Genomic DNA, 26791 nt, shown 5'->3' with positions numbered 1-26791 from the left:
CCCTTGATGTTGAGGGTCGACGTCCATCCGCAAGAAGAAAGCTTGCAGCCAAGCTCAAGCTCTTTATTATATAATACGTAGTACTATTAAAGTATAATAGACTATTACGTACCTACTGAGCTTACGCCGTGCATTTGATTTCATACGATGATCCTCCTTACTCTCGATATGAAGGGGTACTTACGTTGAGGCACAAAATTGTACTAATTACGGAGTACCTTGGCATTACTTAATTGACCTAATCGCATCTAGAGTAGTAATTTATTGATTGAGTTGGGCGGGATTATTACGAAGTAGCTCAATGCGAACCTGTCACTCCCGCGGTGGCAGTCTCGGGCAGACATTCCTCTTTGGCGATATGAGCGATATCTGGAAAACAATCCTGGGTTTGAGTGGGATTATATAGCACAATCAATGTTTTAAAAATAAACTTATTTATAGATCCATGTCTGCTCTACACCCGCGAAACTCATGGTTTTGAATTATCAGTTTTGATGGTGCGAAGGATGGCCCATCGTGCTTAAGTTACATGTACTACGTAAGGTAGTTATAGCTCTCTTACAGGTACGTACAACGAACCAGCCTCAGAAACCAGGAGGAGTGATATTGGGCGGATAAATGTAGCTGAGACAGAATGACAGATAGGTATGGTCTTCATCATAGCAGATGCAACAAGTGCATAGCGGTTAAGCTATTTCCCACCTACCTTTAGAGAAGGCCTGTTTAGGTTTATGTTTACACCATGTTCAAGCGCGTGCGTGCTGTGGCCGAAGTCCTGCCAGAGAACTTGCCGAAGATTTATTAGGCTCCGCTCATTATCACTACAACAGCCGCCACCATCCTGCTAGGACGTGATCGCTGTCGCTCAGAATGGTATCATTGCTGATTCTTCCCAGACTCCCCTGCGGCCCTATACGAAGTACCTTCCTCGGTACTCGTATACTGTTCTCGTGCCCTGCGGTCGAGTAATAATAGCTGCTGGCGTGCTGTGCCGTGATCAATACTCCTAATCGATACAATCTCTCGTTCCTCGTACGAAGTACACCTCGCTCGTACTACTCATCCCAGTGCAGGTGAAACGGTTGGCCGAACCCCCCGAGCCCTTCTACTCGGTGAGCCTCAAGCTGACATCTGGTAGCAGCGAACAGCCAGCATATTGAAGCAAACGCAACCGTTCGGATTTCTCCTAACGGGGACTAAGCTGGGCTTATTCTCTATTTCCAACCAACCAGCGGTCTGTGCGCTTATTGCAATGCAAGTACGAGCTTTTCACGTATTATTGTGTGGGCTTGGGGATTCGGGTTCATCAGACGTCCACAATCCTACTCTGCACTTGTCCGGTTTGCGTACATACTACTATGTACTTGACGGTGGGAAAGTACAGTACCGATACTCTGATACTTAGCAATACGAGATAGCCTGGCTGATTGGCGCTTTGTGGGGAACAAGCGACGGGGCGAATAGCAAGTGCTTACTCTCTACGCCGTCCGTCGACTTCGACCCAGACTCGCGGTTTTGTCATCTTACTTTTGACTCGGCCATGTTACTCTAGGCGTGTTTGCTGCCCGAAGCAGCTTACGGACTCGGCCAGTTATCCGGGGATCTCTTTGGATGACTTCTCAGACGGGGGATTCGTGCGGCGTCACAGCCTTTAGAAACGCATTGCAGCGCTTCCTTGCCCTCCCTTTTGAAGGAAGCAGCAGGGAGAAGAAGCTGATCTATTAGTGTGATCTGACCCTTACGCGCTACTCCGATGCCAAGCGTGTCACAGCATTTACGACGCCTTTTGCGCCGCTGCTACTGTTGTCGCTGCTCGCAACTCTAACTCGTTATTCGCCCTCCGCCGCAAATCGAACTTGGGGTCTTGTCTACGACCCACTTCCTCCTCGATGATCCGGAGTATGTCATGTTGTATCTGCCTCGTTACTTGGCCCTGTGGTTGGCTCGTGCATACGAGTGTATGCACGGCACTGCAGATGGGCGAGGAGGGGTTACAGATCCGTAAGTAAATATATATGATGCGCATGTATCTCTCCGACCGCGCAGGTTGGGATGGGGGTCACGATCCATCAGTGCGGGTAAACATTTCCTAGGGCTGCTTATAAGATACCTTGATTATCCATTTTGTCCTTGGGTTACTGATTTCTAGTCCGGCGTCTGAATTTCGGTCATTATTGAGGAGGAGGAGCAAAAATACTATTTATAGTGCGCATATACCCTGGGAAATGTCGACGAAATTTATAGATGCTGAGTGCATCGGCTCTCCTCCCTCTGGTGAGGTTAAGGTCAGGAAGACGAGGGCTAGCAAACCGAAGGTTAAGACGGGGTGCCAGACTTGCAAGTATATTTCCCTTCCCTTGGGCCCTATCCAATTGCTGTGTCATGGCACCTTTTATCTCTTATTACAGACTGAGTTGGAATGCTAACAGGTGGATTTCTGTACTGCAGAATTCGCAGAGTCAAATGTGACGAGAACAAACCTCAATGTCTTCGGTGCCAAAAGTTCGGCCATCAATGCGATGGATACGTTAAGCATGCCTCTAAACCACCCCAATGGAACAACAGTAGTTCTCGAACTTTGGTCCCGAAGATCTCCTCAAGCGCAGGCGCGAGCACCAACATACCCCCAATAACCAGCATCGGAGGTGGAAATGAAAGTGTGAGCCCGGATATAATGTGCCAAACGATGTCAAGCTCAGATCAGAGCTCCAATCCATGGGCTAGCCCTTCGAGTAGTACAGGCACAGGAACACGAACAAGCTTATCACCACCCTTTTCAAACCTATATACATCTATATCTACGAAGCAATACCCGGCTCTTCCTCCCATCTACGATCGACCGGTCTTCCAGAACCCAGCCGACCGCCATGCTTTCCACACGTTCTGTGCGCAAACTCAACCGCCAGCTTCGTCCACATCCCTCCCGATCCCGGCACATACGTGGACAGACCTCATATCAGACGCGTGTTCGTCCTCACCTGATATTATGAACGCGATTCTTACACTTGGATCCATATCGCTGGCTCGCGGAGGCGGTGAGCGAAGGGATGACGGAGCATATGTAGCTGTGGGGACACTCAGTCACTACAAGGCGTGGCGTGGGTGGAACCGCGGCCATTCTAGCGTGGGCGGGAACGGGAACGGGATATCGAGACCAGGGGATTGGGCGGATCGGGCTGACGCTCGTAAACGAACGCCTCATGATAACCCGGCCGTATCACCCTTGCGGTCAGAAAGTGATAGTGATCCCGAGTCTGACTACCGAGAAGGAGATATTGGCCGAAGAGCAGCACAAGGCTTGAAAAAGCTCACTGAGTGGGCATATACTCGCCAACGCCAGGAGCAAGAGCGTGGACGGCAGGGATGGGATGAAACTGGCCATTTACTGAGGCATTTAGTCAGGAGTCTGGAGATGAAGGATGGGCTGTGCAGGTTACCGCTGAGGGAGAGGGAAAGACCGTTGGAATGGGAGATGGAGAGGGGCAGGGATAGGTATAGGAGGGAGAGTAGTGGAGAAGATGTTTAATTTGATACCATGATAGATTATTGGGGATGTTGAATGAATTACGTTGCCACAATATATTAAGTGCCATATTTGTGATCGGGGACCGGGAAAAGCATTGTGGCACGCTGCCGGTATTACAAGCGTGATGTTGAAGTTGGAGAGGGAGAGTCAGCTTACTACGATAAGTTAAGGCACAGGAAGGAGAAAGGAGAGGCGCGTAAATATGAACAAGAAGATGATGTACTTTAAGCAGAGTTTGATCTGTTTCGTTTTATTAATTTATTAATGAGATATATATTTGTTTTGTGCGTCAGCCAACGTCTTAATTTTCCAACCCACCAACTAATGCATTGACGCCGTCCAAGAGTACTCCGTGTCGTAGAGTATTGGTATGCTGGTTTTCATCCCTCATGACTAATCAGCCTTAATCGCACTGGAGAAGGCATTGTTAGCAAGCTGGCTCTGTGAAGGAGTAGAAGGAAGATCTTACCCATATATCCTCCTAACAAACGCATACGCCGTCAAGAACCCAACGGTCCCGCAAAGCAACCCATAGACCACGCACGCTATAAAGCTATAGCTGAAGAACAGCAGACTACTGATAAAGCCATGGATATGAAGCTTCGTCAGGTAGTACCAGATACAATACAGGAAGACCCAGATGGCACTGCCACCGCCCACGAAGAAAGAGTGCCACCACCAATTGTAGTCCTCACTACAGAGCTTGATGTATATAGTGACGATAGTGACCTCGGCGATCGTGAGAATTAAAATTATAGAGACGACGGACAGGAATCCGAAAACGTAGTAGTATCCGCTCTTCTCTTGCCAGAGGGATTGGAATACGAAGAGGAGCTCGATGAAAATCACCGCGAAGGGGATTAGTCCAGCGAGCAGAATTGAACTCGGTGACCGGATATACCACGGCTGAATGGGCAGTTGACGCGGGATGGAGGTTGTCTTCGTAGGATGCTCCCATGCGCCAGTGCGGGTATACCCATACCACGAGCCGACATAGACCAGGGGAAGCTGGATGCATAGCCAGAGAAGGACGATTCCGACAAGGGTTCCGAATGGTAAGGCGGTTGACGAGGCCTGGGCCCAGACGAAGAGATTTAGGATAAAGACCAACGCAAAGAGAAGGCCAGGGAAAAGAATGGCGGTTATGAGGAGGTTCTTCCGCCAATTTGTTCCTCCAAATGTCTTGTACACTCGTCCTGAGAAGTACCCCGAGAAGACACCTGCAAATACGAAGAGTCCGATACCGACACTAACAAATCCACCCCTGAAGCTGGGGTTTAGGATGCCTAAGCTACTCAAGATGAGTAGGCCAACTGCCATGAAGAGTAGTTGCATTCCCGATCCAACCAAAGGGGCGAGAATCCGACCATATGTAGGAGTGCGGAAGACATCTCCATGAAGCAGTTTCCAGCCTGTGACATCTTCCAATGCTTCCTCGTCAGATGATACATCGGCATCGTTTTCAGTATCTCCCACTTGATCGAGCAGACCGGCACCTGGCTTCTCGCCCTTGGGTGTCCTCGCACCGCTTCCTGGCCTGGACTTCCTCTTCGACTTGAGCTTGCCATCCTCCAACGCTGCATCTTTGTAGGTCTTGATATCTCCTCGAATGGTCCTCGTCAGAATCATCGCAACAATCGCGCTCAATGACCCGGAAATGATGAGCGAGTTGATGATTGCCAGCCAATGGATCCTGGATCCTTCTTCCTGATTCACAAAGTATAGATCCCATCGATGTGCCCATTCAATATTATTGTCCTCGCGCCAGTAAACCGAATACGAGTAAGGGATGTCAAGCGTTGCGCCATCTTCAATATCGATTTCGCTTTCGGGAGGGTGGTATGATGAATATGGGTATTGAAGGGAGAAATCGGTATCTGTTGAGTTGGAAGGAAGGTATAATTCCATCGGCGAGTCCGCCTCACTTATGTCAGCTGGACATCCAGATTCCTTTCTCGCCTGAGGGCCAATGCTCTTTGTGTAGACCTCGAACGCAACCACGACCTTTCCGCCCCGTGCCCCAGCTTTCCCAGGAGCTTTCCGGTAACGAATAACGATTGTAAGATGGTTGTTGATGTAGTGCCTCATTTTCCCAGAGCTCGGTGCAATTTCCTTGTAACCCATCTTGAACCCGGCTGCATAGTACTTCTTCGACTTATCCACGGTGACAAAGCGGGTCGCTCCAGGCAGATTATCCACGATCCATTCCACCACGTATCCCTCTTGAACCATCTCTCGGGCGCGCTTTATATCCTCTCTCTCGACCGTTTTTGTGCAGAGAAAGCTACATTCCTGGTCCTTTCCCATCACAAGCTCAATATCGGATTGTGCGATTCGGTCCCCTCGAAGGACTTCTCCGAGGTTCAGCGAGATGGTTTGTCCACTTAAGAGCGATGACCCGGCATGGCGGACCCCGGTGGGTGGGCACACAAATGGGAGATCGTAGTACGCATACTGTAGTTGTGTATTGTCGGAGTAGACCTTGTTTACAAGAAGAGGTATTGCTTCATTGTCCTTATAACTCCTAATGGACCAGCCTGCAGGACGAATGTGTTAGCAAGCGTCCCTCCTCCGCATATGCTGTGAGGATATGGCTGTCGTACCTGGTATATAAAAGGCCTCTGCAAATGAGGAGGCAAGAATCAAAAGAAACCAGAGTCCTAGGGACATCTGTGATCGAAAATCCGCTGCCATAGTTCTCTGCTACCGTGTGCTATTCATCAATCCCTCAACGCAGGGCTCCTGGGCTCCCACTTCCACGTCCGTCGAGACAGGAGCAGTGCTGATCGGCTGTGGTATGGGAAGTTTGATGTAGGAGAATGGTATCTGGGGGAGACAAATCGCAAAGGTGTCGTTGTTGACACGCACCCCGCCGTCGCTTGGGTGATCGTCGTACAGTCGGTATTCGTGTCCCCAGGGTCACGATCGTGATAGCAGTTTCGGGACCCTCTTTAACAAGGAAAGGAACCCGACGGGACGTAGGGGCGTTTGGTGTTAACGAGTGTAATTGGTACAGAGCACCGTTCGTAGTAAGGAATAAGATGTGGGTTAATGATTTTGTTGAAGAAGTGTTGCCGTACTTTGGTAATGGCGAATATCACAAGGAGAGGGATGAGAGTTCTGGAGTTTTCTACAAGGGGGAAGTTGTTCCTATGGATTTGCTTGGTTCGCCTACACCATACGTAGTACGTGGTTGATAAATATAGCCGTGGCTACAGCCGACTTGGCACATGCTTTTCCCCCTTTTTACCTGTTAACTTTGCTATAGTGAACTCCGCCTGTTAACAAGTAATAAGCAGTTCTACAGTGCTTTAAGTCCGTAGTTTATACTAGACGAAGCTCGTGTCTATTATTGGCATGCGTCCCAGGTACTGTAGGAAGCATTGGAGGCTTTGTCAGCGATGAGGTCCCTTCAACCACTAGCGGGGATTTTAGCGAAAGTCGCTGCTTACGGATTTTAAACTTGTTTGGTGACAATCCTGATACTTATCACACTCGTCGTGGTCTTGATAGCTGTTTGTTTCTTCTTCGACTTATAGCTGCCGCGATTCGTCTTCTGAAATTTGCTGTTGGTTTGGTTCTGGTGTCGTATTTTGTTCTTTTGCTCATACCTTTTATTATTTTGCGTTATGTGTACTCCGTAATCTAAAATGGAAGGGCCTGAACCCAAAGTTGGGAGACGAAGGAGATATCAATATTATCGCCATCTTCATGTAAGGAGGACAATTTATTGGTACTCCTTCCAGGTCCTCTTGCTATGATACGTGGAAACGGTTTAAAATATCAAACTACACTAATTCTCTCTTGAATGGCCTCCCCTTGCGTCATACGGTGGCTTAGTGGCCGTCCCTTTGGATTTCGATGCCTTGCTGGCGGACGGTGAATCAATCAGGATGCATCATCTTCCATCCCCTTTTTCTCGGCCTTAACCGACTCTACCCCACGTATCATATTGCACAGCGCGACTAGCAGGCGTGTGACTTGAATTAATAATTCTATATACTACCTATGGACCCGAGATGCCCACGCCAGCGTCTTGGTGTCCAGGGAAAATTTCTCCGTCGATTACCACGAAAACGCATCAACCTCCAACTGAAAAATCGTCTTCCCACCTCTCCCCAATCCGGCTACTCTGGCTCTAACATCATCGCACATTCCCCCAGGCCCACAGACAACAACACCAACTTTCTCATACCCAGCTTCTGCTTCACTTCTCAACAAGGCTTCTATATTCAATCGTTCCCCAACTACTACCTCCTTATCCGCCACATCCCTCAGCACGATGTCCATCTCCCTGACTAGCGCCTCCGCGCTCGGCTTGATGCTCCACGCCAGCTTGACATTCGGATGGGCATGAATCCACGGTACGAGCCCTGTGATCCCAATACCGCCGCCGATCAACAACACGTGATCGCATTTTAGGACTTCAGAGCTCGGGTTCTGTGGATACGGACCGTCAAGCAACGTCAGCAACTTACCATGCGACATCAGCAGCCTTGTTAAACCGGTGTTCTTCTTGATAATCAATGTCACGCCTGATGTGCCTACCTCTCCAACCGCATTGCGTACCACACTCGCTTTCACCTTGTTGCCCTTCGGTTTTTCTACGTCATTACCATCCTCCGATGAGTGTTCCAGCGACGCTGATGCAGACACCGGCGTAAACGCATGCTTGTAACTTCGGAATACAGCTGTCGAGTTGATAGAAAACGGATGGTTCTCCCATGGCCGTAGAGGGTTGAGCGCTGGGAAATACGCATACGCCACATAGCCCGGTTTGCTAGCCCAACGTATGCCTGGAATATCGACCCGCACATGGTCGGGGCCTATTTCCGTGACAATGGCGCCCCTGACACCATTCTTGGCCACACGGATCACGCGGACTAGACGGTCGAAGAACCATACCGCGCAGGCGGCATACAGCCAGTTGTCATAGAAGTTGTAACCCCACATGAGGACGACATGGTACCAGCAGCCGACGATGACGAGGACGGCCAGAATGATGTGCAGGACGAGGAAGGCTTCGTAGGCGAATTGGCGGAAGTATATATGACTGAGGACGAGCATGGTGCAGGTGAGTACGGTGGCGACGATTCCCCATAGCCAGTAGGGCAGCTTAGACTCGGTTAGGTAGCTACCTGTGCCCTGGTATGACATTAGTAAGGTGATGCTGTGGGCGATGGCCTGGATGGCGAAGATACGGGCGACCCAACGGTGCAGGAGCATGTAAGTCGAGTGCGGCCAGTTGGTAATCCAGAGGAGGAAGTTGTTGCGACTGGAGAAAAGGATGACGAGGGGAATGAGGGCGTATGCTATGTGGCCGGTGCGGTAACCTATATACGCGAAGAGTTCGTCTCCGGGCGCGAAGCCCCATGGATGATGTTGTGAGTTGGAGTAATTGACAGCGCTGAGGACGAGGTTAAGGAGGAAGAACATTGCTATATAGAGGCTTTGTCCGATATTGGGGGCGTTGCCCAAAAGCCATGGTAGGGGCCGAACATGGTAAGTCCCGATGGTGGAGGGGTAAGTTAGACATGGCTTGATTTTGTCAAGAAGGCCTGTCATGAAAGGGAGACGGGCAAGGAGGGTAAAGAAGATGGGCGTGCCGAAACCAATCGTGACAAGAACGATGCTAAATCTCCATCAGTTGCTGAATTGAATGGTTAGAAATCAGAAATTCAAGCTTTTGCTTGCCTGTATCTCGCTTGAAGCGTCTCCAGATGTTCAAACATGATCATAAACTTGCTCTGCATCTCATAGGACTCCCTGCTAATCAACATGGTCTGATTCAAGGTGCTTTTCGAGCTGGAGTTGAACTCGACCGTCGGGGTTTCCGTGACCATTTCAAGCGTTCTCGAATAGTCCATCTCCGGCTCAACAGCCATATCGCCAGTCACCTGCATGGACCAAAACTTCTCCCTCTGCCAGGTCGGCACCGTCATGGGATCGCATGTCGAATTCATACGGTATGCCAAAGTAGTTAAAAAGGCCATGTCACTGGCAAAGCACTCTGGGGACGTGGCCCCCGACTCGGTACATGATAGCGGAGCACTGGAGATGGCATTGTAACACGCAAATCCGTAGACCGGGTCATACCAATTGAATCCATATCCGGGGAACTTGGGGGACCCGAGGTGGGCGATTGAGAAGCCGGCGAGACAAGAGAGGGCGATGAGGAGTACCAGTTTCATGACGTTGTCACCGGTGCCAATGTACTTGTCGTGGATGAGTAGGCAGACTCGAACAAGGAGCCGCGGAAACCTTTTGGTGATTCCATTGTTTCCTTTATATCTGTAGAGAGTGTGTTACATTTTAGGCGGTGCCCGACTGTGGGTCTTATTGTGCCCAGATAATGGTAACCGTCCTTGAAGCGGGGAAGCTATTTCGACCATTCAGCAAAGCAGAGTGTTTAAAGGCAAATCAGAGATATTTCAGACTTAGATGATTCGCTATTGTGAGAATTATCCTAGTTGAGGGGATGACCAAGGAGGGATAGTACGTACATTAACTTGCGCAAATGCCCTTAACCGCAGAGTCGACTTTATTGTGGCGCATTCTAGGAACAGGTTGCGTTTTCAAAGATGACCAAATATCACCGGCCATTACCCACTTTAAGCTTCTAGTGTCGTCGTCTACTTAGTAGAACTTACTATAAAGAGAGGATCTATCCTACTTCAGTACATATACCAAACACTGGTAGTACCCCATTCGTATAATGCTCTTGGGATTAACGATAGACTCTGCTCGGTTCTATTCTCTTTTCCGCTAGTTCGAGATTCCTCTATTAAACCCTTTTAAGCACCTTTGCAATCTTTTGCCATCCTTGCCATGATGCTGTGGGAATTATGATAGCTAAGTTGCTTATGGTTCGCTCTTTCTTGTAAGCGCAATACAGCTAAACCTCAACTCATTTCCACCTGAACTTTTCTCCATCTCAATTACCCTTCCCAGCCCCAGCTCCAATGCCCTCCCACTCAACAGGTCCTCTCCTTCCTCTAAAACACCCCTCTCAAGTGGCCCCTTCCTACCCCCCTCCAGCTCCCACAGTCTCCCATCACCCCCTTTAATAAAGGCCACAAAATGCTGCGGCAACCTGTCGGCCTCCGCGGCACTTGGCGCAATGGTATCGCCCATTTCAGCCACACTCTGGTGTGCATCCTCAAATTCCTTGCTATCGTACAGCATCTTGGCCCTGTCATCCATCTTCAACGGGATCGCCTGTTCTCTCAGCTTCATCAGGGTAGAATCAGGGAGGATATAATCCTTCGCGGGACCGTTAATCAAACAGTGCAGAAGCCCGATCGAACCGCAAGCATGGCCGATTGTTTGCTTGAACCACACTACCGGCTCTTCTGGCCCCGATCCAGCGTATGGAGGCTTATCGGCGTCTTCTGTAGTGCGGGAGGCGTACCAGGCTGGGGTCATTGGGATAATGACTAGGAGTGCGAGGACAGGGCGTGGGATTAGTGACAGGAGAGATTGGTCGGTGAGTGAATAAACATCATGAAATTCCAGTTCAGGAGACAAGCCAAGTCTTGCGGAGAGGGCATTCATAACCTCGGGATTGTTTTCTAGGGGCGTTAGTTAGGAGAGGGTGGGAAGTGAACGAGGAGGGCGGGATACCGAGGACCGTGACGGTCTTTTTGCCATTGATGATTTCTACAGGAATAGGCATTTTTGGGAGTGGTTAGCGGGATTCTCTGAGGTCGTTTCGTTATTAGATCTTTTGACAGTGATGGAGGTGATGATGGTTGTATATGAAGTTGATGGTTGGCGATGGAAGTTCCCTAGATATAGAGCGTTGTAAGTGGCGCGTGGATGTTGCGGAGTAAGGCAGCAGTGAGGACGCGGCGAACGAATCAGCAGGCAACACAACACTGCTTCTCCTTTTCTACCAATTTCAGCTGCATATCAGATCTTTGAGGGTATAATATTATATGCAGGGAAATGCATATTTTGGTACCGCATTATTTGGGGTGCGCAATACAAAGGATTTCCTGCTTCATATGGACGAGATTTGAGGCGGAAGAAGCAAATTCATGATCAACATTCTAGCCTATCTGTGCCCAAAATGAACAGCGAAAATTTTGGGACCATGCGCTATGAAGCACCGTATATGAAGCATGATCTGATACAGTTCTTACGGCGCCTACACGTAAAGCTCCGTCGCCCAATGTACGCACCCGTTTTGACGGTGAGCAACGACGACGTGTTTTCTTGTCCTTTCTTGTCCTTTCAAAACAATATCATACCCTTCTTGTACATCATCACCTTTGAGAGCCTTTCGAGCACAAACATTAGCTGCAGTCATGTCTGGCTATCCTGATTCCAGCCCAGGCGGAAATTCTGCTCCCATGAATACCTTCAGTCAAGGACAAGGGGGCTATTCGACAGACAGAAACAACAATGTCGGCCCTGCAAGCGGTCACCATAACAACAACCTCACCGCGGTAGCTCAAGACCCCCATTGGCATAACGAATTCCCTTTAGTGAGCATTATACCATCACATATCTTGAGACAGGAACTCTGGCTACGTCAATTACCAGAGTATCCTGCCTTTGCCTCAGTTGGTCCTCAGAGCTCTTACCATCAAATGCTCTATCGACCTACTCCGCCTCCGCCACCGCCTCCACCTGGCCCAAGGGGAGGGGTCATACAGGGAAGACTAAACCCAGAGACAGCGCCATGGCAGCCAGCAGTTTACCCCAGTATCGCGACAGTGGCTCAGCAGATATCCAACGATGCTAATGCGCTTCCACCCAGCCTTGCTGACCTTAGGACTCTTGAAACCCCGCCGTCTCGGGTTGAACCCCTCACTTTGCCAGCTATTGAATATAGCTTAGAGTATATGGCGAGCCTTCGAGGACTAGTTCAATCCCAAGAAGACCTCCAGGCCAACGGATATATCCTCAAGAATCTTACACAGAGCGAGTTAGAGAAGAAGAAAAAGTGCAAGCATTGCAACAAGCGTAAGCGAATTCCACATAGACCAGGGGTTACCCAACTAATAACGGTGTAGCCATGCTAGGAAGACGTCCAAACGGCAGAGGAGATGAGACATCGAAAACGGAAGGAGCTAAAGATGACGTTGTACAAGAAAGTCCATCTTTGCCCTCTGGTATAGGCATTGCGTCCGATCCCAAGCCAATTCAAGCTCCTAAATTTCTATGCAAATACCACAATGGGCAGGTTATTAAGAAGGTATTTTCGGGACCCCAAGAGACTATTCACCTCTCACACTCTCCCGAATTCGTAATGGAATGTACACTGACAAATTCTAACTCTAGAATTGGTCCTGCTGTGGAAATCCCGCAATCTCCGGTAAACCATGCGTTGAAAACGAATTTCATATTCCACGCCAGTACCAGCAGGGAGAACTCGAATCCCAGTGGGAATACCGTGCGACACCCGCAGGACAGATATTGTACAGCCCACGTCCGGCAGTCGCTATTGACTGTGAGATGGGAATATCTAAGCAGGGGGATTCAGAGCTCATTCGTGTCACGCTTATCGACTACTTTTCCTCCGAAGTGCTTGTTGATAGTCTGGTCTCTCCGGATGTCGAGATGCGGGATTATGTGACACGCTATTCTGGAGTGACAAAAAGAGATATGGAGATCGCACGCAACACTCGAAACTGCTTCTTTGGAAGAGATAACGCTCGGATGGCAGTGTGGCGGTTTGTTGGGCCATATACAATTGTTGTGGGCCATTCAGCAAACAATGATTTGAGCGCCTTGAGGTGGATTCATCCTTTGGTAGTAGATACCTTTCTTATCGAGTATATCCCTCACAAGAAAGCGGTAAAGGCAAAAATCGAACAAGAGCACAAAGAAGCGAAAGCCAAAGTCGAGCAAGAGCAGAAAGATGCAAACGCCAAAGCCGAACAAGACCAGAAGGATTCAAGTGATAAAGCAGCACAAGGAAAGAGCGAGGCTGAGCCATCGTCCGCTGCGACGCCATTGAAATCTCCAACAGTCACCGAGGAGTGCGTTGAGGAAGAAAAGCCGCCACAGAAAAAGGCTAAAATGCCACAATCTGGAGGGCCAATGTCATTGAAGTTTCTAACAAAAACGAGGTTGGGCCGAGACATCCAAATGCGGGGAAACAGAGGGCATGATAGTCTTGAAGATGCTATTGCGACTAGAGACTTGGCCCACTGGACCGTCGTGAATGGTAATTCTTTGAGAGCTGGTGGAGGACAATAGAGAGAGGATAAATACGTGTAAGATTAAGAACGCAGGAACAAAACCATAGCGGCCGACTTCTGAACTGAGAACATTCTCTCATCATTGTAAAATGTGTGTATAATAATAGCACTTAGCAAATGAACTTAATCTCATGGAGGTGGTTTCTGAAGGGGAGAGACGTTGGAAAATTGCAGGTGAACAAACCCTTCGCCTGGCCCCCCCTATTTAATTGGTAGTTATGGCCCGAGCTTTTCGCTTCGACGTCATCACGAGGGCGTGAAAATAGTCAATGTTTCCCCGCAGTTGCTGATCGCTCCCCATAACAAATTCAAGTTTTATCCTCCAAACAACGACTTGAAGTTGTGGAATAGCTCGAGAGTGGTTATTTGTTGTTTAGTCATTGAATATACTAAACGAATATCGTGAAATTTATAAGCCTAACCCCACTTCAGTGACGTTACATGCTGCCGGTTTTCTATGTTGAAGCCCCGCTACCGTGTTATAATATTCCATGTTTCTTGGGGCGGTCGAAATCATTAATGATGGATATAATTCTTGGTGTATAGCAAATTATTGGAACAGTGTGATTTCCCCTCCGAGCACCACAATGAAGATCCTGAATTGGAAGGTTGCCTGGCTGCTTTGCAACCTTCTATCCCCCCACCCCGGCGGAACCGAAACTCTATCTCTACAGCAATGTGGAGAGCAATTTTATTACCCATCTAACGTAAGTGTACCATTCTTTAAAATGAGAGTATACTTGGAAGTGTTAAATTAATTGCGAGTGGTAGTATACCTGTTTTGACGGGAACTTTCTGTGTCCAATTGAGGACAGAACACCAACCCTGAAATGTGGCGGCGGTTGCTATCTTCCAGATAGGTACTCGTGAGTGGATTCATTGACGTTTAAAATCGTACTCTCACATGATTCAATAGATGCCAAGATAATAATCTGGTGTCCTCTCCAACTTCGAACGGTCAACCGACAACCAATTCCACCACTGGGATAGAATGCAACACTACCGCTACACGCTTATATCTCAGCTCACCCCCCTATGACAATTATTTCTATTCAGATTGCCATGCTCAATCTCAGGTAGTTGTGACCACACCTCTTTCCGACAGTAACCTCACCGTCATTGGGCCAAGGGTAATAGTTGCGTGGCCGGCTGGGAATAGTGGCATTGTAGCATACTTTGCTCCTGAAAATGGTATCAATGGAACCCTGGGGATCCGGATATTAAACTCAACTTCTGGTAATCCACTTGAACCCATCTATCAGACTGGTATTGGAAACGGCAATGCTACGGTTGGAATTAGTGCCCAACTCGAGTTTAATAGCTCCGTGGTATTATCTGTGGCTATTCTTGGGAGCATCCGAACTATTCGGGATTTTACCGAAGGTCCTAGCCTCCTACACCCCGAAATTCAAAATGCGATCAACTACTCGAGTATTGACAGTGGAATCCAAATAAGTAGGTTGTGGCTTGATAATATAACCACAACGACATTGTCCTTCAGTAGCTCAAGCCAATCTATCCACCTCGACAACACCACTGTCAAATTCAAGCCCGGAACATACACATTTAACGCCTCCTTCAACTACCCGCAATTAACTCAATTGAGTTCTGAAATGGTCTTAAGCCCTGAGTCGGTAGGCTTGATTGAGCAATTACCTAGCCAAACAACATCTCTTTCATTTTTATCGTATACGACCAAACTTACAGCGGGCGCGTGGAGGTTTCTAACCTATTTCGGGCGGGACTCGATGATGGCGGCTTTATTATTGGAGCCGGTGCTTAGCAAGGGAAAGGATGGCGCAATGGAGGCTGTACTGGCTGGAGTTCTGGAGAGAATCAATAGGACTGACGGGTCGGTCTGCCATGAGGAGACGATTGGGTAAGCACCGATTCAGGAGTAATCGGACTGATGCTGACTCCATATAGAGACTATGCTACATGGACAAATTTGCAGGATAACATTACCAGTGCCGCCCCCCTATGTGACTATAAGATGGTGAATACGAATTATATGTCTCACGGTTCCCATTTGCAGCATCTGACATAGTACAGATTGATTCTGATTACTTTCTTCCTGTTTTGATGGAACGCTACTTTCTTGAAAATGGAAGGGGATCACAGCGGGCGTCTGAATTTCTTAAGTAAGACCACCTACGCAAGGAAATCAAATTATCAGCGCTGATAGTAGTAGTACCGTCGCGAGCACTCTCCCTGTGAACTCAAACTTGACATATAAGCAACTGGCCCAAGTAAATGCAGAGAAAATCGTCAATCTCTCAGCGCCGTTTGCTGCTCAGGGCAACCAGACCAAAGAGAACTTGATGCATCTGAAAGACGGCCAAATAGTAGGGGAATGGCGAGATAGCACGTACGGCATTGGGGGTGGCCGAATACCCTACGATGTGAACACAGCTCTCGTACCCGCAGCTTTGCGGTCTATATCCTCCCTTTCCTCGGCAGGGATATTGGACTTCAACCCAACTATCGTGGATGAATACGCGCAAATATGGGAAGATTCAACGCTGCAGTTTTTCGAAATCTTAGTTGATCTATCGACCGCCAAATCTTCACTTCAGAAGTACGCAGCAGATTCAGGAGTGCTAGGCCTAAAGTCACAGGCCGATACATTGGATGGAAATGTAACATTTTACGCCCTCGCTCTCGATGGAAATGACAATCTCTCCCAGGTGGCAGTCATGAACACAGACGACTGTTTCCGGCATTTCTTCCTCAATACCACAAACCAGCCTCAACTTACCACCTTCCTCAACGCAACGGCCAACAATATCCGACGAACCTTTCCGGCAGGACTCATGACCGATGTCGGCATGGTGGTTGCAAACCCAGCATACGGCCAAGTTCCAGTTTATGCTACGAATTTCACCACATCGGCCTATCACGGGACAGTAGTTTGGAGTTGGCCCCTTGCCATGATGGCACGTGGATTTGAACTCCAACTTGATCGATGTAACTCAAGCACCGTGCCTGATTTCTGCGGAGATTCGAATGTGTACAGTAACGTGAAGATGGCATATAATACGTTATGGGATAGCATTGAGGCTAATTCCGCTCATCTGAGTACAGAGGTGTGGTCTTGGACGTACGGGGGTGGAAAGTTCAGCTATATCGATTTGGGGGCCCTGCCACCGCCGCCAGGAAATAGTCCAACGGAGAGTGATATTGTGCAGTTGTGGAGTTTGACGTTTTTGGCTATTATTAGGGACGAAAAACTCCGGTGAGACTTGGTGATGGGAAAGGGCTGAAATATGAGTTGTTGGTGTAATGTTTTATATATGCGAGGGAATAGCTCAGGTTATTGAGCTATATTATCTGCATGGTATTCAAAATTAGGAAGGTGGCACGTATTGAAGTTTATTATCTTTCCTTGGTTACTCTTAGACTTATTGACTTTAGTGATTACTTTCGGATTTTATTGCGGGATATGCAAGGAGTCAAGGACATAAGTAGTTGCCCCTCGTTGCATATAATGAGTTTCGAGTGCCGAGAGCTGCCGCATGATCCGATTTTCAGTTGTTATTTGAACTCTACTTTTAATTACCAAGCATCTGCCGATATAGAGCCTAGGTAGTAGAACTGTTTTGGGAATCAGTAGCACCTTCCCTGGCCGCGTGGATGACCTCTTCCATATGTCTGCCTCTGACTCGGCGGCGCGGGTGCCCGGCGCTCGCCCCAGGCCTTTATACCCTGTACTCTAGGCCAACCACCTACTACAGCGCACCCCTATAAAGCACTGCTACAGGTCCTCCTTTCAGAACCTTATGCCCTCTAGCCAGAGCTGGACTCCAGCCTAGCCACCTAACTTACCGAGTATAGAGGATATAGTAGTAGGAAGTAATTGCTATTAAAAATATAGCGCTGGACACCAGTAAAGAGTAGAGCGAAGGTACGAAAATGACTCGTGAATAGCTTCACTTTGCGACCGGGCGGAATTAGAATTATTATTATAGCACTCTAATACATGGGATATCTATATTGTATAGGAATTCGTATAAGAGGGCGATGCCGGAATCATTTTTGGGTAATGGCCGCGGGTGCCTGAAAAAAAAAGGGTTGTAGCAAATCCTTCTAATAATGCGCCATAGAGACGCGTCAGCTTTGGAGATCAAATTGTCACACTTTCGTTACTCTTCAAAATCCCCAAATATTATAATCATCGAGGGGTAGTCGCTTGATATCTTGAACTCTTTTTGTTAAACTCCATCTTGGTATTCAAACTGCTTCATTTATTTCTCTTTGATCCTATTCCACCAAGTCGAAGGGGATTGGGGCTGGGCTGCCTTGAAAGGAACAATTCCACATAACAAACTTGAAAGACAATCACATTCGAGCATGGACGACCAACCTCCACCACCACCGTATTCTCCTCATAGCCCCGACGGTACATCAAGTCAAAATTCAATAGAGCCAGCAGGTTTGGCTCCGGCATATAATCACTCCTCCACCATAGACCCCTCCACGTCTATACTTGCGGTACATCTGTTCCCTGACAATCATCACCTCCCGCAAGAAAGCAATGACTTGAGCGCATCATCGCTAGGAGCAAATCCCTATTTTGTGTCAAGACCTCCATACCGGCCCCCTCCAAGTAGAATCATCTCGCATCGAATAGTGCTCCAACCTGACTCCAGCCTGGACGAAATCCAATTGCCGCCACTCTTCTCTGAGCGCGGCGTTGATGAGCAGGACTGGCTCACCTTTCGCAATCATCTCTTCCCGGCCCATGGCTTGACGGGGAATAATCAGAAAGGAGACACAATGTATAGGAGAGACGAGAAGTGGTCACTTGACCCATCCAACGAAAGGGCCAATGACCTTGTTAACCCAGGACCATCCAATTCTACGAAAGGGCTCAAGGACGGCGACCCCGAGAAAGACTGCTCACGCCTGCCAAACATTCACAAGGTGGTCAAAGAGTGGAATGCTGGATTCTTCGAACCCCGAGGTCTGTTAGTTATTGCAAAAACTCTACCCCAATCATCTTCCAAGCGCAAAGATCTCGATTCACACTCGACATTTGGAGGAACGATTCTCGCCAAAGCTGCTGCCAGAGGAGATTTCAAAATCGTCGAGGGTCTCCTCTTGCAAGGGGCAGACCCTGACATCCAACCCTATAGTAGCTCGCCCGCCATATATGATGCGGCAGCCAACAAACATCCTTCAGTCGTCGATCTTCTTCTCCGGCATGGTGCAAAGGTAGACACGAAACCTTCAACCACTCACCTAGTCGCCTCGCAAGGCGATGTGCAGACGCTCGCTATTCTGTTGAAGTATGGTGCCGATCCCAACCACAAGGACTGGACCGGATCTTCCTCTCTCTTTGACGCGGCCGGGCGTGGTGACGTTCTAGTATTAAAGCTTCTTCTTGCCTACGGGGCGGATCCCAATTATGCGAATACGGGAGGACATTCTGCATTATACTATGCTATCAAGAGGCGTGATTCTACCGTCGTTCAGCTCCTCCTCGACCATGGGGCTGATCCGAACAGGCGGCCTTGGACCGGACAGCCGTGTGTCCATCTTGCTGCGTCGCAAGGCGACGTCGAGACTGTACGAGCCCTGATTGCCAAACGCGCCGACGTTAATGCTACCCCTACAATGAGCGAAACTGCTCTTGGTTCAGCCATCTCACGTGGTGATGCTGATATGATACGCCTCTTGCTGGAGAACGGGGCTGATGTGAACACGAAGCCTCTAGGTGGACAGTCGCCATTGTTTCTCGTTGCCAGCAAGGGAGATATAGCGTTGTTGCGACTGCTCTTGGAAAAAGGTGCGAACGTGGACGAGTCGCCCCCTGGGTTTCCCAGTGCGTTATACATGGCGATACACCGCGAGGATCTCGAAACTTCAAAGGTCCTGGTCGAGTTTGGCGCCAATGCAAAAACCGGCAACTCACTCAGCGTTGCCGTCGACCATGGCAATCTGAATGCGGTGAGACTGCTTCTGGATCATGGTGCTGACCCGAATTCGAAACCTACCGGAGGACAGATGCCTTTGTACAGCGCTGCCGCTAAAGGAGATACGAACTCGATGCAATTACTCCTGGAGAAAGGTGCCAAGGTCGACTGGTCGCCGATTGGGTATTCGACCGCGCTCTATATGGCCGTGGTCAGGGAAGATGCAAATGTGGTTAAGGTTTTATTGGGTTATGGAGCCGATGTGAACGTGACGGCTGCAGGAGGTGAAACTGTTTTGGGCCATGCAATGAAGAGTGGTAGTGAAGAGATTAAGCGGCTGTTCTCGGCGGAGAAAGGCAACCACTATCCACCTGAGAAGAAGGGCTGAGCTGTTATTGGAAAATCTTAGAAGAATCTACTATTGGTAGAATTACAAATCTCCCAAAATAATTGGTTTCTAAGACAGATGGAAATGAGGATGGTTATAGGTAGCAGAATGAGTTTGAACTCCCTAGGATCGAATTAAGTATGGTATATATTGATACTATTAGTGTGCTGGGCGACGGGAGTCCTAATATGGGTGTGGCATTGGTGGTTGGTACTCTTGGTGTCCGTATGCCGAAAGCAGAAACTAAAGCTGGGTGGATATATAAGGGACCATTTAAGATATACGGCTTGCGTTTGATGGAAGATGTAGGAATTCTTTTGATCCCGGATAGCAGCAACGATGGAAATTTAAATGAGTTGGAGTTTTCTCTTTAGGGGAGGGACGCGAAGATTGGGTCGATGGATGCCCTGCGCAAAATATAACTATAGTATAATGCTCCCGGTTACCCCTGATCGACACGGCTTATTTCTTTGAATATATTGCTATTTTGGTTCTATAGTTTTATTCTATTCTACAGACTTCTGCATACTGCTACATCTGACAGATATCTTTGAGAGAATTAATTTTAATAAGCGTCGAAATGAGTTGTTCTGTTCTAAGTCCACGTTCAGTACGAAACGGCTTCTTCAAGTGGGCGACTTATATTAATGGCAGGTTCCTTAATCACGATCTGTAGGTCCCCGTAGTGTTACAAAGCACTGGCTGTTTGAAATGTATGCGAAGAGTTTTGTAACAGTCGCGCCGTTAACTTTTCTCTCCTATTTTTTTATATTCGCTACCAGAGGCTCTCTAAACGTTTGGCTATAGGATCAAGAAGTTTCCGCCTAGTAGTGGTGTAGACTGCCAAAGATTAGATTGTTACACTCGTGATATATCTAGTAGAGGTACCCTTCCCAAAATTTGGCAATGTCGCCAAGATGCAAAGGCTCAACACGAATCCTTTCGATACCTATACCCAAAAGTACTTTTCAACTCGTTTATTAACCTTCGTTGACAAGTATGGATTCGTCTGCTACTATCTGCCGAGCTACCTCTACTAATACAGCTAATTATTTTGCTTCATAATAATAAATAATATAAAGTAGAATGGTGAAAAGGGGATTGTCCTGGAACGATTCATCCATTTCCGCGAATAGCAACCTCCGACATACCAAACACTAGAGCCATCCCTACCAAGCCTATATATGTGTTTCGAAAGCAATCGATATCTGTCTGGGCTATACCCAAGCAAAACGTGGAAAGTGAAGATATTGTACTTCCGCTTTCCCCGCCTCTCCACCTGAGGTTTCTCGGAGCGCACTTTTGCATATCGTCGAGGCTCATCGTGTACACTAACCTCAGGTGAGATAAGTAGTCTTGGTGAGTGTTGAATGGTTCGGATTATTCACAGCTGGGATAGCTGCAAATTGTGTCCTTGTTCTAACTCTCATCGTGGGGTTTTGGCTTGTGCGCTCTCCAGCTGTTGTAAATCTCATACTTGGCTTCGTTAGTACATCCAAGATCGCACTACTTCCTCACCTAGGAATCCAGGGTGCACTTACGAGTATTCCCTGCACGAATGGATATTCCCCGGCATGTCTTACCAACTTTTAGCTGTTCGTAACATCGGGCCATTGGGGTTCGTCTGGTGTTGTTCCAACACAGGGGCTGGTACCTACTTGTTGCAGCGGGATTCAGGCAATTGCAACATCCGTTACATCTCGCATGCATCCACCAATGACCAGATTCTTGGGACTGATACTTCGTCATCTGATGTATGGAGGCGTCCCGGAACCTATCCGTGCACCGGCCCGCAACGTTGACTATCGGACTCGTAACTGCCACCGAAAAGGTCTTGCCCCATTCCCGCATACCTAGTTAGGTATCCGAATAAGCCTTGTTTGTTGGACATGTTAATTTGAGGCAAATCAATGCCAAACTGTCCCGGTAATCAGGTAGTTGCAATTTGCGCACATTATAGAAGATAGAAGGAGATCCAATAGATTATATCGATAATGACAAGATCTTACATGAACGCTTCCCTGTTCCGAATCGTATATCCAGGGACAGCTGTGCCAACTATCCTTGTTCCTATTACTGTGTCGATAAATATACAAACAGTTACTTGTGCCTGCAACAGTAGCTGTTGAACACGCCTAACACATGTAATTGCGGATGGTGGTCCTGCAAGTGTCATACATTACTTTCCATGATATGCACTACCTGCCCAAATGAGTAGTTACAAGTATCACCCGGTCTATAATAATCTTACTGCAGCCCATAACCTAGGAAAATTCCTCGCAGAGCACCTAGGGCCAGTCGGGTACGGCCGGGAGCGTGTATTCCCTCCAAGCCCTCGGTAACTTGCATGGCCAGCACGGCGCTATGGAGTAAGCTCTTCGTTCTCTACTGTCTTCACAATACAGAACGACTCTGAACGAGGTTGACAAAAAGGGCCGGAACCAACTGCAAGTACGCCCGTAAGTGCTCTAGGCCGGTTTGAAAGGCTGACGGTAATCACTGTACCACCTTCCTTTATGGTGGAACAAATGCCAAACTTTGTCGGCCGCATGGTGTCCCTGTCATTCATATTCAGTCCGCCGTTGACCGGCTACATCGGGACGCCATGGGAAACGTGGCAAAGCCAATGACACTCGTTGAGTTGTCGGGATCTAACATCAGGCACGGGTCGGGAAGATTGAACGGCGTAATGGTTGGGCCAACATAGAGTATTGGGGTTTAGACAGCCCACAGTGCTTTAAGCATGAGGCACCGAGGCTAGAGTCCGATCGAAGATGATATTCCTTTGTTTCTAGGCTTGCTTTGAGGGGAGAATGGCACATTGTGGCGGATTGAACGTTCCGGGGCAAATGGGAGAGAGTTAGGGGAGGGCCGGGAGGCAGCGAGAGAACCAACATATGTTTGAGTTCCCGGCCGAGGTTTTTCACGATCTGATAAACAAATTCTTCTATAGTCTCTTGCAGAATTAACCAACATAATTGGCAGAGACACGTTGCATGCAATTGCGTAATGGCCGGAGCAACCCATGTGTCGGGACATAAGACAGGATCGAGTAGCGAGACATACCTCGGGCATCGTAAGCCAACGTGGAGAGTTGGACTGCGGCGAGACCAACATACGCAATGATGATCACATCATCGTGGGGTTTTGTCTGTTGGGGAATTGCCTGAATAGTTGCGAGCGTGATGAGCACAACATGAGATTCGCGGCATGTGGAGTTATCCAAAGGGCGAGGCTGAATGGAAACCATCTCTAGACAAGAATGGTCCGCATGTGGAACTGTGGCTATATGCTGAACGAGAATATGAGGTGAGCGTTTGGTAAGAAACGCGCTTAAAGGATATTGGAAGTTTGAATCTGTTGGAAACATTCACCTGAAGGGAAAGCAGGGGGTGGCCTTTAAGCGACCAGGAAATTCCAAAGAGTGAAAAGGCGTGTGTTTGCTCCTGTTCCCGTCGATTGATCAAAGTTGAAGCTATTATACCTGAGATTTTTGCTTCTCTTCCGTGAAGTTCTGTGAAATTCTGTCATCGGCATCAGCCAACTCATTTGCTTACTGTACCCCAAGAGACTCGACCCTCGTAGCTCTCCTTTGATCAATCTTCTTTGATATATCTGTAGCACACTGACTAACTATTGTCTCCACCGCGAAATGGACGAGATTTCCCCCAAAAAGAGCCATATTTCGGACAAAAATGTGTCGCCCTTCGAGCCGAATATGGAGGAAATTGGATCCACTGTTAGTCTGGATTTAAGCCAAGACGTTACGAATGCATCCCCAGTGCTGCCACTACCAAAAGAAGATCTCACAGCTTGGATTCAAGTTTTTGGAGCGTTTTTTCTCAACCTGAACACTTGGTTAGCTCGTTGATGATACCCCTAAAGGCATCTCGATACTTACATTGCGATAGGGGGTTAATGAGCGCGTATGGTCAATTCCAAACCTTCTACCAACTCGAGCTCCTAACCTCACAATCTCCCTCCAACATCTCATGGATCGGGTCGACACAGGCGTTTCTTATGTTCCTCACATCGATCATTGCCGGCCCAATCTTCGACGCTGGCTATGTCAACACCTTGCTCTGGACTGGCTCCTTGCTTACCGTTCTCGGTATGTGCTTGACGAGCATTTGCAAGGAGTACTGGCAAGTCTTTCTTACCCAGGGCATTATTATGGGTGTGGGATTCGGCTTGATGTACCTGCCAGCGCCAGCTGTGATTGCTCAGTATTTCCATAAGAGATCTGCTCTCGCTATGATAATGTCATCAACTGGCACCGCCATTGGTATGTGGAACGATAGCAAGAAATTTAGAGAAAAACACCTGACAAAATGATGCAGGTGGAATAATTTACCCGATTACCTTCGCTCAACTCCAACCCCGCATAGGTTTTGGCTGGGCAACTCGAGTACTCGCATTCATAATTCTGAGCACGTCGCTTGTTCCTCTCGCTGTGATGAAGCCACGCATAAAGACATCCACAAAGCGTATCTTCATTGATGCTTCTGCTTTCCGGGACGTGCCATATATGCTACTGAATCTTGGCAATCTCTTCGGCTTTATGGGCCTAAATATCATTCTGTACTATATCCAGCTCTATGCACTTGAAGAGAGTAGCGTCTCGCCCGCACTGGCTAGCTATCTTCTCGTCATTATCAACGCTAGCTCGTTGATTGGGCGACTCATTTCAGGTCTTTGCGTAGACAGGCTGGGCCCCGTCAATGTTCAAACCGCTGTTGTTCTTTCCAGCGCGGTGTTGACATTTTGCCTCCTCGCGATCAAGAACCCTCCCGGATTAGTGGTTTATAGTGCTCTTTATGGAATCTCGGCGGGCCCATTTATGGGTCTTCCGTCCGCAGGGGTCGTGAGAATCTCCCCAGATCCGAGCAAATTTGGGATTCGCATTGGCATGACGCTGGCCTTTGTGGGGTTTGGCGTGCTAGTGAGTAACCCCATTGCCGGCGCACTTCTTGCGGATCGAGGTAGATGGACTGGGCTCATTGTCTGGTGTGGGGGGTTATTGGCAGCAGCAAGCGTGAGCATGGCAGCGAGCCGGATTGCGAAGGTTGGAATTAAACTATCAAGTGTACTATGAGAGTTGTGATGTGCCTTTTGTAGAGGACCGTTCCTGGGTGAGTGAGTAGCCTGTTGAAAAGCCTGGGTCGCGTTGAGTTTCAAAGCTGGGTGGTGGTGGGCAAGGAGTACCGAGAAGTGCTGGTGATGAGTTTTGTGGGGCGAATATTGGAAATAGGAGTGTGCGCTCATGAACACCGCACCTAGGAGCTATGTGTCAACTAAGGTATTCAAACTATAAGTCCTAGTAGCAACCAACGCTGTGGTATTGGGCCTTACGGAGGTACTTAAGGCCAACTCTAACTCAAAGCGACTTGATCTCCGACGACTGGTCATAAAACTTGATCGGAGAACCCAATGTCCACCTTCCCCGCATTAAGGGATCTGAGACATTGTTGATCTAAACACCTTTAAGATTAATCATCTGACGCAATGGTTTTTATATCGCCGTCCACTTTCTTCGGCGACATAATATACGCCAGCCCCGCCGGCTATCGAAGCCGGCAATGGACCGCACGGGTATTGGGTTTCTGGAAACTTGGAGCTGTAACCCGGTACCGAGGCCTTGGGCAGCATGGAGCTTTGACATCACTAGTTCACGCTTGGCTTAAACACCGATTTAATTTTGGATAAGAATAGGCATTTAATTGAAACCATTTATACCCTTGCTAAGGTTGGCCTTGCTATACACCTGAATACTGGAACTCTATTTTATGTAATTGTAAAGATACATTATATTAAGGGACTTAGGTAGGTATTGTAGTCTGGATAGAATAATGTGGAGTTAGAGGCTTGGTCTGTGATACTAAAATGCGGGGGAAGCGACGCCATGTAGTTTCACTCGTCTTGGTGTTTCTCCAATCTCCAATAATCTCCACAACTCCGTGACACCTCCGTGGCAACTTGGCAAGCGGGCAACAAGATACTACCGAGCAAAACCCAACTCTCCGAACTTCAAAGTCCTTGCTGCCTCACAAATTCACGGTCGAAATAGCAGTGGTGTACCTTAATAATGTGCTCTATAAATGGCTTTCGAGATCCAGGCTCGTGGAACAGGTGTCCGAAGCTCTCTGCTAGGAGCTACCTAGGGTTAGGAACAAGGGTCAATGGTTAAACTGGTCTTTTGATCGATGCATCATCTCTCCCACGCGACCTCCAAGGATTATGATGATACAGCATCAGCGATTATCTTGGCCCAGGGGCAATGGAATGCCGCTCACGGATGCCGTGCCCAGCAAAGTGTTGCTCCAAACTCCTTTTGGGCGTGTCAAAACTCCATGACCCCTCATTCTCCCGTGACTTCAACCCATACAAGTACTTGTACCGTTGCACTTGTACATCATTACTCCGTTCAGTATAAATCTGTTTCTTCATTGGTTTTGTTATTTGAACCTGTGCTAGATCGAAACTACGCGTCATCTAGACTCCAGACTCATTCCAACGTCACGGCTTTAAGTCGAGAACGAGAGGACTTAAACAAAACAGCCCAGCCTCTCTTCCCAAGTTGAAGCTTCTTATTTTGCGGAGATCTTCTCGATTTTACTATTGGGCGCGATTGGTGAAGAGCTTTCCTTTGGCTGGATCTAGTCCCGTATAACCAGCAACCATGGAGCAGAATCTCGATGAAAAGGCACGTTTTCGCAAACTGGTGATGAAAAGATAACTAATTCGAGGCTCT

At 48.2% G+C, this 26791-nt stretch overlaps 8 protein-coding genes across 8 annotated transcripts; 5 read left to right on the top strand and 3 right to left on the bottom strand.

Annotated features, from left to right (window-relative positions):
• Nucleotides 1-2686: 2686 nt before the first annotated feature.
• Nucleotides 2687-3526, top strand: BP5553_10214 (uncharacterized protein; the record flags this gene model as incomplete). Its single annotated transcript, XM_032018837.1, has 1 exon — nt 2687-3526. The coding sequence occupies one exon, from the start codon at nt 2687-2689 to the stop codon at nt 3524-3526; it is 840 nt and encodes a 279-aa protein (XP_031864861.1).
• Nucleotides 3527-3919: 393 nt separating this feature from the next.
• On the bottom strand, nt 3920-6220 carry BP5553_10213 (putative multispanning membrane protein; the record flags this gene model as incomplete). The annotated part of the gene is made up of 3 exons (XM_032018836.1): nt 3920-3938; nt 3996-6063; nt 6130-6220. 3 exons carry the CDS (start codon nt 6218-6220, stop codon nt 3920-3922), a joined length of 2178 nt encoding a protein of 725 aa, XP_031864860.1.
• Nucleotides 6221-7591: 1371 nt separating this feature from the next.
• Nucleotides 7592-9717, bottom strand: BP5553_10212 (Ferredoxin reductase-like, C-terminal NADP-linked; the record flags this gene model as incomplete). Its single annotated transcript, XM_032018835.1, has 2 exons — nt 7592-9158; nt 9257-9717. 2 exons carry the CDS (start codon nt 9715-9717, stop codon nt 7592-7594), a joined length of 2028 nt encoding a protein of 675 aa, XP_031864859.1.
• A 670-nt stretch (nt 9718-10387) lies between these two features.
• BP5553_10211 (Ubiquitin carboxyl-terminal hydrolase) lies at nt 10388-11201 on the bottom strand (the record flags this gene model as incomplete). Its single annotated transcript, XM_032018834.1, has 2 exons — nt 10388-11097; nt 11150-11201. The coding sequence occupies 2 exons, from the start codon at nt 11199-11201 to the stop codon at nt 10388-10390; spliced, it is 762 nt and encodes a 253-aa protein (XP_031864858.1).
• Nucleotides 11202-11835: 634 nt separating this feature from the next.
• Nucleotides 11836-13735, top strand: BP5553_10210 (uncharacterized protein; the record flags this gene model as incomplete). The annotated part of the gene is made up of 3 exons (XM_032018833.1): nt 11836-12496; nt 12547-12728; nt 12815-13735. The coding sequence occupies 3 exons, from the start codon at nt 11836-11838 to the stop codon at nt 13733-13735; spliced, it is 1764 nt and encodes a 587-aa protein (XP_031864857.1).
• A 589-nt stretch (nt 13736-14324) lies between these two features.
• Nucleotides 14325-16976, top strand: BP5553_10209 (Glycogen debranching enzyme; the record flags this gene model as incomplete). Its single annotated transcript, XM_032018832.1, has 6 exons — nt 14325-14444; nt 14509-14603; nt 14654-15616; nt 15664-15733; nt 15790-15878; nt 15929-16976. 6 exons carry the CDS (start codon nt 14325-14327, stop codon nt 16974-16976), a joined length of 2385 nt encoding a protein of 794 aa, XP_031864856.1.
• Nucleotides 16977-18087: 1111 nt separating this feature from the next.
• On the top strand, nt 18088-20040 carry BP5553_10208 (Uncharacterized protein; the record flags this gene model as incomplete). The annotated part of the gene is made up of 1 exon (XM_032018831.1): nt 18088-20040. One exon carries the CDS (start codon nt 18088-18090, stop codon nt 20038-20040), a length of 1953 nt encoding a protein of 650 aa, XP_031864855.1.
• A 3652-nt stretch (nt 20041-23692) lies between these two features.
• On the top strand, nt 23693-25135 carry BP5553_10207 (Uncharacterized protein; the record flags this gene model as incomplete). The annotated part of the gene is made up of 3 exons (XM_032018830.1): nt 23693-23898; nt 23952-24325; nt 24381-25135. 3 exons carry the CDS (start codon nt 23693-23695, stop codon nt 25133-25135), a joined length of 1335 nt encoding a protein of 444 aa, XP_031864854.1.
• Nucleotides 25136-26791: the final 1656 nt, after the last annotated feature.

The sequence above is a fragment of the Venustampulla echinocandica genome (assembly GCF_003357145.1).
Source record: "Venustampulla echinocandica strain BP 5553 chromosome Unknown scaffold_14, whole genome shotgun sequence".
Classification (NCBI taxonomy): domain Eukaryota; kingdom Fungi; phylum Ascomycota; class Leotiomycetes; order Helotiales; family Pleuroascaceae; genus Venustampulla; species Venustampulla echinocandica.
Note: the sequence above shows the minus strand (reverse complement) of the source record. Positions and strands in the feature narration are given on the sequence as shown.